Source organism: Rhea americana, unplaced genomic scaffold (assembly GCF_003343005.1).
Source record: "Rhea americana isolate MKP2758 unplaced genomic scaffold, rheAme1 scaffold_135, whole genome shotgun sequence".
NCBI classification, from domain to species: domain Eukaryota; kingdom Metazoa; phylum Chordata; class Aves; order Rheiformes; family Rheidae; genus Rhea; species Rhea americana.
The window spans coordinates 1,836,567-1,855,271 of record NW_028185428.1 but is presented as its reverse complement, the minus strand read 5'-3'; the positions used below and the strand labels follow the sequence as shown (position 1 = coordinate 1,855,271).

General features: G+C 37.7%; 1 protein-coding gene across 1 annotated transcript in view; it reads right to left on the bottom strand.

Annotated features, from left to right (window-relative positions):
• CPEB4 (cytoplasmic polyadenylation element binding protein 4) overlaps positions 1-17,984 on the bottom strand; it is a 45,023-nt gene extending 27,039 nt beyond the window's left edge. Inside the window, exons 1-2 of the mRNA XM_085298096.1 lie at positions 16,206-17,984; positions 5,677-5,758 (exon numbers count right to left, since the gene is read on the bottom strand). Of these exons, the coding sequence (XP_085154222.1) occupies positions 5,677-5,758; positions 16,206-17,327 (1,204 nt within the window). The 5' untranslated portion in view covers positions 17,328-17,984. The remainder of the gene's footprint in view (positions 1-5,676; positions 5,759-16,205) is intronic.
• Positions 17,985-18,705: the final 721 nt, after the last annotated feature.

The window sequence follows — 18,705 nt, the reverse complement described above, 5'->3', positions numbered from 1 at the left end:
GGGAGCATTTGGGAGCTCCGGGTTAGAGCCGCTCGCTGCGATTAGGGACCCACTGCAGCAAGGGACCGCTCAGAAAAGGCCTCTCCAAAGAGGAGAAAAACAGAAAAAAGGAAAAAAAAAAAGAGAGAGAAAATGTACACGCGTGTAATGTTTTCTCTAATATATAACTGATTATTATGTGTGTTCGAGTCCTCATATTTTTGCAAATTCCACGCATGCTTTTTTCTTGCTGCTCAAGTTTTTCCGCTCTAAGTCCCATTCAACCAAGCATCTCTTAAAAAGCAGCACTCAGGTCAAGCCACAAAACTTTCCACCTTAAATTTCATTTTCTACGAAAAGTTAAATGTTTGTTAGATACCAGGCAAGGAATGTAAAATCACAACCTTATATATGCCTGTGATTACCTCTGTGTATGGTTAGAATGAAATCTACGGTCTGATCTCAGAATTTATTAATAAGAGATTTCTGTTATTTCCTGTTGCCCAAGGAATTTCATTTTCTTACTAAACTGTTAGCTATTTTTAAATGCAGGCTCCAGTAAAATCATTGGAAAAGCAGGGACAAATCAACAAGAAACAAACTGAAAAAAAAAATAAAGGACTATGAAAGGACTAAAAAAATTAAATTATTTATATGAATAGTATAAAAAGTAGGCCAAATCAATACTAGCTATGTTTGGCCAGAATGCACGCCCTTATTTGTTAAAAGCAATTATAATACCTGTATCTTAACCCAGTTCAAAATAGTGGATTATAACAGGCACAACAGCTGCCGATTCCAAATAAAATGCACGCAGACTGCTTCCCATCTCAGCTCTGTCAGCAAGAATTTTTTGCTGTTACACCCACTTCAGCAACATTTTTGAGAGAATATTTCAGCTAGTTATCATCTTAATTAATATTCCCTCAGTTTGCAAATCCCATTAGCCTTTCCTGATTACTGGGTAGGAAGTAAAACTCAAGAAGATCCTGAGTAGGAATCATTCAGTACAGTCATTCACCAACAACTCCTGCAGAGAATTATCCCAAACCATGTTTGGAGTAACCATGTTAGTGCCTGACGCAGTGGCGGTGAAAGGTTTTGCATGTTTTCTACTAATGACAGCAATTATCCGATATAATAAAGTTGGTAGCGAGTAATCCTTACATAAAAGTGCTCTGAGACAAGGCCCCCAAACTGGCTCAGCAGCTAAACTTGCTCGTACAAGCCTGAGGTAAGAACACCATAGCTCCCCGTGAGAAACCTCGTTCCCCGTACACAGGGTGTCAGAGACCACGAGGACAACGGCAGCATCAAGCAGCAGCCATACAGATCTGTCAGAGGCCTGAGGCTTCAGCACTCAGCAAATAGCCCMTGTATCTCTTAGCATAAAACAAGAGCAGGCAAGGAAAATTTATTTTGGCCATCAACTTGAAGTTCTCCTCATCCCTATGAAAACATAAAGGTTTTATACAATAATTAAAAAAAAGGATCTTGTTTTTACTTTTTAAAAAAGCTCAGCTTTTATCCTGTACATACATAAAGCACCACTTACCTACCAAGAATTGTAGCCTTTACTATTTAGCCCTCTGCAAAAATTGGGCCTCATTTTCTCCAGACTCTCAGTAAATTACCCGGGTCATATGGGAAACCAAATGGCACGTTCTGCTTGATTAATATGAACACACTGCATACTCCATACAACGAGAAAAGCAACAGCTAATCCGGTTGCTTTTCTGACATTTAGAAAAGTGTCAAAACCATTCATCCCCTTTGTTCCAAGGACGCTTTACAAGATTCATTGTGGGAATCCCCACCTACTTTCTTCATACCTGACACAGTTTTTCAGGTCACTATTAAGGGGCTGATGACTCTCTTAAAAATTCAGTTCGGTATACTAGCTCACTCGGAGAAATCCAAAATGGTGAACCATTGGAAAAACAAACAAACAAACAATTCTTCCAGTTCTCATCACGCTGTCTTTCTCATCTCTTACATTCAAAGCTGCTGTTCCACATGCCCTCCCAGCACTGCATACACAGTCTGACCTTCTGCTACTTTGCAGACCTTCCTTCTCATCCGTAAGTATCTTCAATCTCATTTTTCCCCACATGGCATTCATGCAGATATCGAGCTGTTCACATCAGAATTTTACAGGAGGGCTTTGCCATCCTAGAGGCAGATGTGCTGGTCTGCTTCTTTAATCCATTTCACCTCGCACTATTTCCAGGCAATAACTCTATATCCTGAACTGAACTGAAGCACAGGATATTTCAGTAATAAAACAGTCTGCTGCTATAAAGTATTTAAAGACATCTCAGTGTCAGTTAACAAGGAAATATTTAGGTAACCTACGACTATTACAGTAATGTTCAAATTGCCATCTGGAAGACCCAGATTCGAAAAAATCAGTCTCTGGATCCCAGGCTCAGCTCATGAAGGCCAAATACATTGTAAAGAAGATGCAATTAGTCTCCAGGGAAAGGCTTCTGCAGATTGTCATTGGCTATGCAGAATGCAGCACAGTCACTCGTGTGGATAAAAATAACATATTGAAATGGCAGCTGCTCAGCAAAGGAAGAGGATTCAAGCAGGGATAAAAATATAAATTAGAATGAGAAAAATGATAAAATGCCTATAGAAAGTGTTAAAAGGTAATATCGAATACCCTAAACCAATGATACTTAAGATTCATCTTTAAACCTCTACCAGGAAACACAACTTTTATTTCATAGAGCAAAACAATCCAAGAATATAATTATTACTCTTCTAAACAAACCCATGACTAGCAGAGCTACCTCAGCCAASGTGTACACACTGAGGATGGATTTTGTTAAATTCAGAACTCTTATTATTTTATTTCATGACCCAAACCCCACTATTCTGAACACACCATTTAAAGACACAGAAGATTTCTTTAAAGTTCCAAGAGACAGCAAATTCCAAACTGTGATTAGTATCTAATATCTTTTCCATATTCCAAGTTATTTTGAAAGTATACTTTAACAAAGCACTCCTTTCCCTTACAGTCCACTACAATATAAAGGGGGTGGTGTTAGTGTTGTGCATTAAACATATGCTAAGTCAATAATAAAGCATTTCAACAACTCAAAAGAGAGCGGTGAGACCTATTAGATCACCGAAATTATTTCCATGCCATTCTGAGATTGCTCTCTATAGTATGGTTTATTAGTGTCTTGTCCAGCCTATTTCTAAAGTTTCAAGCCCAGAAGCGTTCCCTTATGAGACTACCCAACTTTAATTTAAAAGCATCATACGCACAATTAACCTATTTAAAACACAAAATAGAAAACTTTTTAAGGATCTGCTTATATAACTGCCCATATTTGAAATAGAAAGCAGGATTTTGAACTGACAACCAGAATCTGTCATATTTTATGACTTCTGTATCTGAGGTTTTTAAAGATTCTTTCCAATTGGTTTAMGTAAAAGTAAAGCAAAGATTTGAAGAGAAATGGAATCTATGTTAAGACATAATCTTAAACCAAGTGATATAGATGGGAAAAAAATACAAAAGGATCAGAGTCATATGAGCCCTTCATCAGATGCAACTTGAAATGTGTTTTGGACCAGAAAGCAGCAATTTTTTCCAGCTGTATCAGTTGGCTTAACTAAAAGTATTTCCTCTTCTTACGAACCCTGCCCTACTTACAGACTATCACTACAGCATTACTGCAACATGGGAGATGCTAGTTTGAATAAAAGTTCATTCCTAAATATATTCCAAAATGTATCATAGCAAATAAGAGACTGCATAAATCTGCAAGCAGCAGTCAAATTCAGTGCATGCTTCACTGTAAGCTAATATTTTTGCTGAAGATACCCTTGAACAGTGTAGAAGAGACTTCACAACAAAGCATAACAAGTAGGATCACTATTAAATCTACTCAGTGTTGAGGCTTTTTTTCTTGTGTTTTAGAACTATTAAGCTTGAAACAGAATGACTTACAAAGAATCTATTAATAAGGTAGATTTCCCAGAACAAAACCGTATTTATATTACACTGTTCTGATCATTTTGACGCAATAAATACAGTTTTAGACAAAGCATGGATGACATTGCACAGGGGATTAACAATCAAGCTCAAGCAGGAATTAACATGCATCAAACTATGCATATTCTTTGCTGACACATTTATTCCAGCATTCTTTGTTAAAACACGGAAAGCGTTCAAAAAGAGTTTTCAATCCTAAACCATCTCCTCAGAGCATTTAAACCAAAAATTGGGAGTKCTGCACAAAACTGCCCTTGCTTAGTCATTGAATGTAAGTACGTAGCAACCTGACCATGTTAAAATCAACTGTACRGGTAGATTTTTTTTTGGTCTACACCATGTCACTTTGGGTTGTCATCTAGTCAGATGTTCGCAGCTAAAACCTGGGCTAGGCCTGCCTGAGAGCTGAATAGATGGTCTGAGCAAGTCCCARGTGCTGCAGTCAAGGAAGAGCACCTTGACTGCTAATGCTGGCAGTATGGACRTTGCCATCTACCAGACAGCATATATAACAAAGAAAAGCTGTTAATACTTGTCATTAATAAAGGCCTGACCCACACCAGGGAATGTATTTTGAATTTCGAATTAATCTGGTAATCATTTTATCATTATCAAKCTCCCCTTGTAATTTCAGTAGGAGAGTGTTTCTCTTGGTGTTTCTTGTCTCCCTAAATTGTTGTGCCGTACTGGGGATGTGAAATGTAAGCTGTATTTCAGACCAAAGTGAATGCAATGAACACAAAGTATTGTCAGTTAATCAAAGATTGCTCCTCTGAGTGAAAATCACTATTAAAACAAGTCAGATTTCATTAACACCACAAACTTTTTGCTTATCAAAAGAAATTGACTTTAAAAAAATGACACATCCACGTTGTTTTTAGTGGTCTCATGAACAGTAACAAAACTGAGCTCTTAGATAATGAGTATAAATAAAAGATTGACTACTGTTACTCACAAGTAACCCCTGAACTGAAACAAAGATTACTGCTCATACCAAAAAAGAATGAGAAACTAGACTTCTGAATTCTATACCCATAGCCTGTTTCTATTCAGGTATAGATAAAATCAAATATGTAGACAATGCTCTGAATATTCAACAAGTTAAGGTATTTTCAAGGAAAGATTACACTTGGCAAAAGAAGATAAATCCCAAGTGCAGGCTGGTTCAACGCCCCTTCCTTTCCCATCAGTATATAAAGAACTCCACTATTCAAGGTGGTAAAATTAAAGAACTGAAAAAATTGTGATGAAATATTCAATGTTCTTCTTAAACTAAAGTAGTTAAACCTCATTCTTCCCCAAGACAGAAAGAACTATGACTTCAGTAGGAAAATACTATCAAGTGGAAAGTTGTATCTTACTGATCTGAAAAAGATTTCTGAAGCTAATCAGTTTTATAGGCAGCACACACTGCATCTATTAAAAACAGCACAGCCTTGCACAAAAGATCAGCTTACATTTGTGTTTCTTATCGCTTCGGATAAAGGCAGAAGACATTTAAATGCTCATATGCCACAATAGCTTCATCTAGAGACAAATGAAAAAAGGAGGCCTACATGAGCTGACCTACATGCACTAGGTGCACAACTTTACTTGTCCTGACCAAAACTGAAGTTTTTTATTCTAAGCGACCACGTCATCCCAATTATTCACTTCAGGAAATAATCTTTCTCTAAATTTACCTTTCAGTGAATCATTTTCAGCTCTCATTATGTCAATTAGTGAGTTCTCCAGTGAATGCATGTCAAAAGTCCTTGTGCGATCCTGCAGGTAAACATAAACAAAGCCAATTTAGGCAACATAGTGTTAAGCAAACCATAAAAAGCATAAAAACTGCAGTTTTATTCTACATCATTAGAGCAGAATTAAACAAAAACACACACCTATACACCGCTAAAGTCAGTGTGACATAAGAATAACACAAATTAGAATATTCTTAAATATGACTCAGATCTGTATTTATCATAATCAATCTCTTAAGATCCCCAATTCCTTTGTATTTCTTGATAAATTTTATTAAACATTGTTAAAAAGACTTTCAGTTCATAGTCAGGAAGCAAAGATCATATATTGGGCGACAAGGAAAAGTCACAAAATAGGTATTTCAGCCTAGCTACAGAAAATCCGAATTCTGGAAACTTGTATCATTTCCTTCACCGAAACTACTATACCATTAACTGCGCTAATCTAGTTCTGCACATTCATTTCAGAGTATCCATGATTATAAAGTATTTCCTGCAAATACTACTATTCCAAATAGTCTAGTTTACTGGATGAAAAGTTAGCTCTGATTTTTAATTCAAGGAGTTCAGAAATTTGATATTCCACACATTACTAGATATGCAAGACACAACAAATCAGAGGCAAGATGACTTGTGTATCTTACCATTTCGTTATCGCAATCCATTTGAAGTGTACTTACCAAATATTTCTCCTTCATATTAGCCCAAGCCACCATTTAACATCTATATGGTTCAATCTTTCCCAAATAATACATCAAATTCTACATCTTGCAAATCTGGCACTACGTTAATTCAAGCCACAAGAAAATATTCCAGTACTACATTAATTACTAAATTCAGTGCAACCAAAGTAAATATAAATTTTGAAGTCTTTATAGTATCATAAAAGGTCACTAATGCAAGCAAAAAAAATCCCTCTCGTTCTCAAAATTATTCATCCATCTATCTTCATCTATTTATAGACAGATTTATACATGTCTATTTATACACATGTATGGAAATAGCTAGATAGAATTTTACATAATTATATTTCTTGACCTTACATTTAATTTTTTCGTGTCCAAGAAGAATGCTAAAATCAGTCCTGAAGGTTATATTTCATTCAGCTTCTGAGAGGTTCATTTCTGAACCGAGATGAAGCATGGAAAGTATCTGCTCAAATAAGAAAGCAAGGTATGTGCAACTCAAGACAGATGTTTGCTCTGACCCACTTCTCTACTACAACTATCATTACTACAGCAGTGAATACACAGGTTTTGCCCCCAGCTGCAGCCATGAAGCTGAAAATTCTCCAAAACAAACAGATCTAGATTTGATCATTTTTAAAACTGAGTGTCAAGATATATTGTCCTCTACTTGCAGTATTAAAGTGCTAAAGCAGTACCAAAGGCAATGTTGCAAGAGGCATCAGATAGTGATCAGTCATCTTGAATTTTAAATATCTAATACTATTTTAAGAGCGGGAATCCACCAGCCTCCAGGGTCCTGATCCATTTCCAAGTTCATAGATTATGGTCCTACTGATAAAAACAGTTTTTCAACTAAATTTACTGTTATTTTTCTTCTCTTCAGAACAGCTTACTACTGACAAAGAACAAATGAAGTATTTCTACCCAGATGTACTGCACTACAAGTAGCATTAGAACGATCAGAGTTTAGAAAAATTTGCCATACTAGTCTAGCCCAAAATCAAAAGTATGATAAAAAGTATAGTTTTCCTGTCTCTCCACAGTATTTATTTCCTTGCTCATATATATTAAAAGAGAAAAGATGAACTTTGGAGAAACTATCACACACATTCGTATTCTTAAGTTCGGGGGTAGGGGGGAGGCTGTTGTTGTTTCATGCATTTCCTACTGATTTCTTCCTTTCCTGGTAATATTTACTTTATTGGCCTGGTTTATATATTACTACTGCCTAATTATTTCAAACCTTAGTTACACTAAAATACATTTGAAGGTTGAAATTAAATAGCATAAGCAGTTAAAGGAGTAAACATTGTAGTGTGTGCATCATTTTAATGGATCCTGGATCTATTAGGTTCCAGCAGGATCCAGCTCCRGAATGGATACTAGAAGACAATCTCTACATTTTCAGCAGTCTCCACAAAGTGACAGAARTAGCCTAAAGCACAGGTGGAAGCATTTTCTGAAAACTAGACATTCCTTAGTTGCTATTCTTGTTCCATCCTGGCTTTTATATTGCATTGTGTTTCTCTGTGTGGAATTAACCTCAACTCAAAGCCATGAACAGCTACAAAATTCCTGCCTCACAAAGTGCAAAGCCTTAGGAGTTTCAGGTCTTTGGCACTTAACATTTCACTTTTCTGAGCAACACTAAAGGAAAAAACATAGTCAAGTAACTTCTAGTTTATCGTTCCGTGTATGTGCTATGCTACATCAGCCCTGAGCTAGTATCTTGTCTCTCAAATGTCTGTGTTATTTTGAAGTAAGCGACAGTGGTGAACAGAGAGCTTAGTGGGATACATAGTTTTCAGCATTGAGAACAGAGTTTATATTAGTAATGACTTAGAAATAAGGACTTGCTACAGAACATGCCTAAAATATGGTCTATATTCAGCATTCCTTGCTCTTCAGTGGTTCCAGTGACTTGGACAGTACTAATACGAAACACTGACTCTAAGGACCCCTATTGTCCAGTCTCAACTGACAGAGTTTAGATTCTGGAGGCATCTAGAGCACCCTTAATACGCTGATGTGCTACCATCTGTTTCTTGCTTAGGTTTCGAACAGAAAGGTTTCTGTGCTTACAGAATGTCTAAACATCCTTGTTAGCTCAAGGTGCTGACTTGCTCCAGCCTCAGCACCCTTGGGAAGATCAGCCTTGCTCCTGGACTGCTTGAAACAGTTTATTCCTCCATGTCACTGCTCATTACAGTCATTCATTAGAAGAGAGCAAACCATGTTAAGCTCCTAGCACTGTGCCCTTACCAAAAACAGCCACTTATCAGGAAAAGTAGAGCCGGAAGCTAGAGTAATTCTCACCAGGAGCTGACAATTATTATAAGCTGCTTACTCACTATTTTTAGAAGCATTAGATAAGTATTTCATGACAAATCCCTTTGAATTCCACATTCCCTTGCTATGGAGTATGAATTACTGATTTACTGCTCTTCTTTACCATAACACTTGTGCTTTGTATTCTGCAAGAGCAGATGAAGACAGATCTACTGATGCTATTGTTACACCGATTTTGGATATATTCCTGAAACGAATGTAGCAACTCACCTCTCTGGGTAAGTGGAATAAACTCAAGAACTTGGTATATACGTTCACCTATCCTGTGAAAAGACTTCAGAGTTTTAGATGTCCAAATAAAATTCACCAAAATGCCCTACTCAACTGGTTCAGAGGTTTGCACAGTACCTACTTGTAACACAGCTCCATTAACTTAGCTGACTATCAGGATATTGAAAGGGTCCACCCTACAATAGAAAGTCACAACAGGTAATTTTTTTTATTTTTTATAGAATTTAAATATCTTTTATTTTGAGACTGCCTTAAAAATAGTAGCACTAATTTTACTTCTCTAAGGAATTCCAAGGCGATCCACACATTTTACCAAGAAGACATACTACATCTGAAGTATGTATCTGATACATCTTATATATAYATRTATATATATGTATAAAATATCTGAAAATAAAGACTGATGATAGATTAGTGGATATTGATCATTAACTAGTAACTAAAAATGTGGAAGAGTTAGTCTCAGATGCTTGCTAGTTATGAGTTATAAAGCATATGGACTATGCTGTACTTCAGAAAAACTGATTTTTTCTTAAGGAGATTTCACATAGAATTAGTAACAATGTAATAGTGTTTTTAATGGATCAGTTCATGAAGTTAACAGCACTCTCTAGGACGCTAAACTGCTTACTGTATACTTACTTATTTTAATAAATAAAGGATATAAAATCATAGACTAGTTGGGGTTGGCAAGAAGCTCTGGAGATCATCTCATCCAACCCTCCTGCTCAAATGTGGTCAGCCATAGCAGGCTGCCCAGGACCGTGTCCAGTTGAGTTTGGAATATTTCCAAGGATGGAGACTCCACAACCTCTCTGGGCAACCTGTTCCAGTGTTTAACCACCCTCACATTGAGGAAGTGTTGTCTTATGTTCAACTGGAATTTCCTGTGTTTCAACAGGAATAATGCCTACTCAGAAATAAAGCAGAGTGTGTACACTTCAATAACAAATTACGATAACTGCAGCCTGATGTTGTTTACAAAGGTTGATCACAAGAACTTTGCTTTACAGGAGTTTGTTTTAGTGGATCTAAAATTTTGCTTTATCAGAGGGCCCAAAGGGCATGCACATTTACCCTTGGGAAAGGGGAACAAAGGCAGAAGGACATCAGGCTGAAAACAAGACCATAAATCAACCTTCAGTCTTAATACATGATTATGCTTAAAAGTCAGCAACATTTTAAGAAATATTCCTTAAACATCATTTTGAATAGCAGTATTATTTGCACAAAATCGACAGGAGGTAACAGCTATCAAATCTGATTAACAGAGAGCTATTTAGACTGCCAATATTCTTACAACAGCAAATATCACAGCTAAACCCTGGCCAGTTCTGTCTAGAAATAAAAATATTCTGATTATCCTATTATCTAGAAATCATTTTCAATATGTAGAGTGTGCATAATAATGCGATCAAATTGTTAAAACATTAGTAGTAGAGCCCAGGATTTCATGTCACAACTTTGTCATGAGATTCATACAGTGTAGGCAAACTACTTCATCTCTGTGACTATACTGCTCTCCCCATCAGCATCCAGACGGATCATTTTACATTTAGACGTTCTGTAAAACTGCACTTGCAAATAGCAAATCACTAGATTCTAATTCCAATTCTATTTTTTATTTTTAAAAAGTCCAAAGACATTTCATTCTAAAACAACAGTCATTTGGTAGTAAGCATATGCAATATATACCAGGATATCCTCATATGCAACAGAAATTAAACAAAAATTTTTCATGCACAGGAAGATCATGCTCAGCACTCAAAAATCCCGTACCTAAATTCTCTTGTATATCAGAAAAATGTAGATCTAACTTCACTATTAAAGTGGAGACCTACAATATTTAATCTGCACCCACAGCATTGTTAGCACTTGCACAAATAGGATTCCAGAATCTGAGAGCTCCTGTTCAGTCCTTCCCAAGAAGAATCTGCCAATGGTAAAAACCCAAACTGTACAAAAGTAAAACTGTTACCCAGGCGTGAGTCCTTGCTTGTAGCTAAGGTTGTGCCTCATCTTATATTATAAGATTTCTCTGAATATTGAAACATCAATAATAATGCAAAGCAAGTCAGTGAGTTAATTTATTGAAGGTGATTAAGCACTATTTATGCAGTCAGTGTAGTTATATATATATATGGGGGGTGATACCTAAAACCAGGGCTTACTTCATATATTTAAATTTTTGTCAAACCAGAATACTAGTGAAAATTAGAAAATTTACAACTACTCTTGCCACCCTCATTATAGCATCAGAAGCCTGAAAACTTCTACCTATTTCCCCTAATTAAAAAGCCTGGCATCACAGGCAAAGGACAGTGTGTAGGGAGAGGTAATACTGTAGATACTAAATACAAGATCCACATTTTTGTCTTAATCAGACTGAAGCAAATTTGGACTTGATTCTACTTCTGGGTAAGTTCCCTCATCCTGCCAACCACCTTGCAAACACTGTATTCCAGCTTCCAGTCCAGGATCCAGTGAATTAAAGGCTTTGAATAAACAGGCTTTTCCTGAAAGGATGTTGCTGTATGCTGCCCTGATCATCATTTATAGCTTCAGCAGGGAACAATAAGAAGAAGTTGGAAAAATTAAGTGACACATAATGTAGGAGCTTTTTTGGGAGGGAGCACTTCTGGTTTTGTCAAACTTGAACATATTTTTAAGCAATAGAAATTATAACCTTTATAAAAATTTCCAATAACATGTCTGATACTATTTTAGCCACATTTTATATATATATATATTTTATATATATATATATATATATATATTTATATATGTGTGTGTGTGTGTGTGTATCTATCTTCTATAAGCTATTTTCCACAATATCTTGTGCTCTCAATCTTTGTACTGGACTGCGAAATATGTAAGCATTTTGCTTTGAAAATAAATTATTAAGAGTATTCTCTTTAACCTTTGGAAAATACAAACATAATTCAAATAGCTTCTAACAAAAGCTCTCTTTAAAAAGAAACCCTGAGGTCAAAAACTCACAGGAGGGCCGAAGCCGAAGTATTAACGTCAGTAGTAAGTTTATAAAACAAGAAGAGTGTTAACTTCCATAGCACTTAACTTGTGCATGTCATACCACATTAGAGTGCTTCTAATTCCACAGACCAATAGCTGTGGGGAATGGCATACAAAACACTAATTATTAAACAGCTGATGTAGTTATAGAAAAATGGGTGACTGGACATTTAAAAATCCAATTTCAAGTACTTATTCCATTTTTAAATGATAGCCTGAAATTTCAAAGAATAATTGCTGCTACTAGAATGAAGAAAAAATTCTGCAAAACTTTCTGCAGAACAAGGAGTCTCATTTTATGCAGCTAGACTGCATAATTTCTGAAAAGGTTCCTCAACAACTAATATTTTTAAAAGCACAGTAAACAAATCTACTTGCAAAATTTCTTCAAGAGGAAATATTGGCAAATGCATTCAAGAGTTTTTAAATTACAATTCATGAGCATTAGTTGTTTTAACRCACTTATTAAATCAACTATTTCTACATGCAAACAAATATCACCTATAGTTTAGAATTAGAACATATTCTGTAATCACATATGTGTCTTCTCAGACATTCCATATCTGCCTGGGGAAGGAGAAAGTCCCTTTGGCACAGACTCTCAATGGATTTGGAAGGGGTTATATACCTGGAAATTAGCCACTGCAGAAAAAAAAAGAAAAAACATTTTGAACAAATGGATATAATGCACTACCTTCACGGACAAATTTATTTGAAATGGGCAATTATTTTCAAGTCCGATTCCAGAAATAAACACAAATTATTTTGAAGTATTTTTATATGAAGCGTTGCTTAACTTGCTAGTGGTTTCAAAGATCAATTTCAGAAGTGTCATCACGCACTTGAAGCTGAGATCAGGAAACCTGGAAATGCCTATAAAAGCAAGATTTATGCATTGCATAACAGGCAGGCTCATGAGGAAGTACAAGTACATAGTTAAAGGAAAGCCCAAACAACCTTGAGGCCAATGCTACAGCAAAATGCAATTACTGAGCACTTAGTTTGATAGTGCTGCAAGGAGCGAAGTAGAAGGAATTATTAAAAAAAAAAAATCAGTAACTTTGTCAGATGAAATAGTCACAGTCACATCTCTTTTCACTTATTAATGATCAGGGAAAGCTATGGTATCCAAAAACACTCTTTTTTTTTTCCGGGAACCACTTTTCGTTTACAGACCATTTCCTTTTCAAATGACTGCACAAAGAACAATGGCTTTTCTCTTTTCAAAAGACCTTTGAAGGGAAAAGGCTGCCCACTGGTTAAAGCACAGTATCAAGACTTAATTTCATTAACAGGTCTGGTAATAGTCTTTTCTTACGTTGCTTCAATTTCTATCTCTGCAACAAGAGGTTGCTATAGAGGTCTACTTGTGCGGGGTAATGAGACAGAATTCCAGAAGGGAAACACTTAGGAAARACAGCACAATGGCTTGCTTGCAGCTCTGAATACCACGCACGCAACCACCATAATCACAAGATTATCAAGCAGATCAATACAACATTTTCCTTTTATCTGCGAATTTTGGAATGCCCATTTCATCACAAGTGACTAAGAGCTGGGGGCAGAAATATCTGAAGTGAGCGGTAGTTCACATTAGTGGTTTATGGGGACATTATGCAATGTTGTCCTCCCCGAAGAGGAAACGAGCACTTACGCTTGGTTACCCTAAGATTTCCATCAAAACATATACTTGTGTTTCACTAAGCATTGGAGTAAAGATAACCTCTGCTAATACACACACACATATATATACACACAAAGTGAGCCCCAAATATCTGCAATTGCTGCTTTACACCTTGTCTTCCAAAGAAACTAATTTTCACTCTATTACAGCAAAACTTGTTAATCATTTAAGCAACAAAACATAAATATTAAATGAGAAGGATAGTTGTCTCAAATTACTCCATTGTTTTGCTGCTAAGACAGCTTTCAATTATTTCCTAAACAGGAATATAAGAAGATTCCATTAACAAAATAACCTTGTCCAATACATGATTGCACCAAGGACGCTTCATATATATATATGTATATAAATATATATATATTTATACATACATATATGTAAATGCATGCACACACATATATCGCAAGCAAAACTCCTCATTTCTGCTTTAAGTCAGCCACCCAAGCAGCATAATCAAGAAAAGAAAGCATTCTAAAGGTCAAATTTTACATCATTTGTTTTCAGCAATTCAAAAATGTAATGTGCTTTTGAAACTCAAATCACTGGGTGACTAAAGGGGATAAATATTTTGCATAAAAGAAAAGTTATAAAAAGCAGTTGTCCAAGATGGCTTCAAAATTAATCAGCATCTTTTTAGGTCTGCGGTGCTGAAGTCCTGTTTTTCGGCCCTGCCCTTTTTTTCACAGAAGTGATGGTAACAGACTGGAAAGCATTTCACTTTAACACTTTCCCTTTCCTGGCACGTATAAGTGTCAGACTTGGTCGTKACATGTATAGCTTCATCTTAGTGTTCATGTAAACAGATACCCACATGCTACATAAAAATTATTTTTGACCATGACCAAAATACAGGTGTCTTATATTTTATTTTCAGAACACAACCCAAGTGTCAAGGTTGATTTTGTCACTTTTCTGAAATTTTCTTGATACCAAACCAAGCACATTTCTATCAGTTAATGTGCTTTTGGGCCTTAAACATAACAGCAAGGACACACTTGATCTCATTCTGTCAGTCTGTACATCAGCTACGTGTCAGGGTAGAAAATGAATTAAATTGTGAGCCAAGTCCTGCTGCAGCGAGGCTGAAAAAAGACCGACTCCAGCTGTGTCCCTTTCTCTAATGGTTTCAGCGCATAAATCTGGTGTGCTGGACACAGGTTGTTTATATTAATTCCAAATCCCAACATTAAAATCAGATATTACTACGCATTCTAGAGCTACATGGACTCTACCTGATATTTAACCAGCTAGTAGCTCTGCAGTAGAAATAAAAGGTCTTTAATGGAAAGTTATTGCCAGCAGCTGCTCTGTTGTCAGCAGGCTGCATAGGCCCTGCAAACCAAACAGAAACTGAACAGTTTACTAAGGAGAACTGAACTGTTCCTCTGTCTGAATCCATAAGGTCATTATTAAACATGTTTCTATTTCTTTAGGGTGGTTTATGACATGAGACATATTGCACGGTTCTTATCGACTGATCTTTCAAATTATTTAAAAGTAGGTCGTCCTGCTTCTTGCACCATGGCTAGAAATAYTGCATATCATTTTGAAATTTTTACTTTTGTCCTCATCTGAAGATCCTGAAAAACAATGCACTGGATGTTAAAGAATTCTTATGTTTCTAAATCCACCCTCCAGGCATTCACAAAGCACATGCACATAAAATCTAGGTTTAAGTAGTGGTCTGATAAAGAGCATTTCTATTTCAATGTTTACTGCAGATTAGGTTCCACATTATACAGTTCTTTTAAAATTTATATAGAGTCAGCCTAGGAGAGGTTGAGATGTCAGACAAGATATCCTCCTGTCAGGATAAGGCCATACTGAAATACAGAAGACCACTAACTGACGTTTGTCCAGATCTATTTTTGGTAATGATTTAATGGTCTCTAACCAAAATTTGCTACCATTGCTGAGGAAATTCTCACCACAGATAAAAATAAAGATGTTTTTAAAAGTCTACAAAAATCATGATGCTCTACAAGACAAGTCCATATGATACTGTAAAACAAAATACAACGATTTAATAGTTTTTCTCAGATTGGATGGATCTTCAAATACTTGAAAAGACCTCAAATCTTTCATATTTCACCAAGCAACACTTATTTTTTTACTTTAACTTTTTATTTACACCTTTTTGTAGATCTACTTGCTATTTATAACTATACTTATTCATTAATTATGTTTTAATGTGTATAAAAATTAAGATAAAGGGAACTAACTAATTACAGATGTCTGGTAGGCTATAGATATGACCAGCACTTAAAAAAAAAAAAAAAAAAAAAAAGCACGATTCACAGCTGAGATCGTGAAGAGTGTAATTCACACAGTGACATTTCAAGTTATATATATATATTTAGTTGCAAACATACAGGTCATACAATCAGACTGTATTACTCAAACCCCCATATCCCACCTTTTCTAGGGCATTTTAATGCACTTAATTTATTATTTTTCTTACAGCTATAACAGCGCATACTCACCTGAAAAGGAAAAATGTTGTCAGCTCTATTCAAACTATCTTCCATCCATGATTTTGGAGCAAAGGCTGAGCTGGGTCGAGCATATTTCTGCAACTGGATATGATTACTTGCAAAATTCTTCTTTAAGGGCGAGATGGAGTTCAGGGGTGTTATCCCTCCATTCAGTCCCCTGCGGTGGTCTCGACCTTGGGACCCTCCCCACCCACCATATCCACCACCACCAGGGCTCCATGAAGATGGTGTAGGCGATGGACTTTGGTAGCTGCTCCATGGAGAAGGTGGCTTGTTAAGATTATTAGCCAAATGAGGCAATTGATTAAAAGCAGCATTTCTATGTGTAAATGGTGGTGGGTGAGGACTCGCAGGAGACCGCCTCTGTTGCTGATGTTGATTGTGATGATGCTGAAAATGGGGGTGATGAGGGTGGTGTTGAGAGAGGGGTCCAATTTGGGGGGAAAARCTACCACCAAAGCCAGGGCTGACGTGATGTGGAAAATTCTGAAACAGCAGAGCACCATTGTTAGCTGAGGCAGCAGGGACCCCTCCCTGGTGAAAAAAACTTGCATCTTCATTGATTATTGTAGAAGAAGAAGGAGCTATAGCTGCAGACCAGTTACTAAAACCAGTCAGAGAAGATGCGGTGGATGTCAAGGGCTGCGTTGAAGTACCCAGCCCTGAAGCCTCTTGATAATCGAATGCTGTTAACACCGGCGATTCTATTCTTATTTTCTCCTTTCCATTGCCGTTCTCTGAAGAGTTATCGCCCTGATTTTCTTCAGTTTTAGCTTTCTCAGGTTCAGATAACATGCCTGCTTCCTGACTTTGACTAGGGGAAAGCTGCTGTTTTTCTAGGGACTCTTGCTTTTCCTGTTGCTGAGTTTTAGATTTTTCTGACCCCAGAATCTCATCCTGAATATTATGGGCAGCTGGAGCAGGAAAGAGCCAAGCTGACCCAGCACTACTGCCATTGGCAGCTGTGTTATTATTTATAAAAGCAGCAGGGCTGGGGGTTGCATTTTGATGATGGTGTGGAGGCTGCAGATGCGGATGAAATCTGACTGGAAAAGCTGACTTATTTCCAGTGTTGTTTTGCACTAACACTCCAAACCCGTAATCCCCCATTTATTATATTTAGGGTTTGAATCCTCCCTCTAAGAACAAGTTGATGTTTAGCGTTTACCTCTTCCTCTTCTGAGGAGAGATTAGTAAGTATCCTGGTTTTAGCTAGATATTCCAGTTTCTCCCTCCACGCTATTTCAGATTCAGATATAGATTTTGTTTTCGTAAAAGATAATCTCTTCAACTATTTAAATGTGTCAATTTGTCCGTTTCCTTCCTTTGGCTGGGAGGAAGGGAAAAATAAATCTTTGGTTCACAAAATAAGAGGTTTCCTTTTTCAAAAGGAAATGCACAGCAACGAGAGAAAAAGCTTCTGGGGATAAGGATAAAGAGATTCTAACTATTCTGTTTTTTTCCTCCTCGGCAGCTTTGACTCGCCCATAAATGAGTTAAGAGGGGGAAAAAAAATATACAATGATGTCTGATCCCCCTATTCCTTGGCAGCAAAAAAATAGATTTAGATCTGAAATAATTTAATACATCTCTATAATCTAATATATATTTGTGTCCTGTTCAAAAAGAGTCTTTGCTGTGGGTAAGGGAAAAAAAATTACCTCAAATTCAGCCTTCAGTGGGGGTGAAAGGGGGGGTGAGTTGCAGAGGAGGCTTTTTCCCGTGCTGCTGGGTTTACCTATTATATATAGAAATAATATACAGTGTGTGTGCGTGTGCGGTTGTTTAAAGGGGTAAGATCTTATCTCAGGAAATTAGTATTCTGTGTGTGTTGGGTGGGGAGCGAGTTGTGCAGGAGAAGGGTGGATTCTCGATGCTGCTCCTTCTGGGCTGCGTTTCTGAGCTCGCCAGGCTCGCTGCTTCTTTACGACCCCGAATCCGCGCGTCCTTCACACGAGTCCCGGCTGYCCGAAGAGGAAGGTTTTCATCTCCGCGATCCGCGAATTCAGTGTTCGGGGGGAAAGGGGGGAGGGAGGGGACGGCGAGCCGTGCGGGAGGAAGGGGAAGGAGGTTTTTTCTCGCTCTCGCTGCGGCCGGGAGGGTGGTTCCTGGTGCCGGGCTCGCCGGTGCCTCCGGGAGCCGCGGGCGGCCGGGCGCGTCGCTCCTCCTCAGGGACGCGGCGCCCCGCGGCGCCGGGCCGGAGGGCGCGGGGAGGCTCCTCGGCTCGGCTCGCCAGGCCCCGGGTCTCGCTGGGGTCTCCCCGCGGTGTCCCCCCTCCCTCGCAAGAGTCCTGCCGTCGGGGGAAGGCCGGAGGGGTTTTGTTTGTTTTTTTTTGCTGGGTTTTTCCTCTTTTTTTTTTCTTTTTACCTCAGGAGAGGAGCAGCCTCCGGCAGGGAGGGGAAGGTGCAGGCGGCGGGGGGCCGGGCTCCTCTCTCCCCCATGGAAGGTGTTTAACCGGTTCTCCCCAGTCGCCCGGAGGTTACGGCAC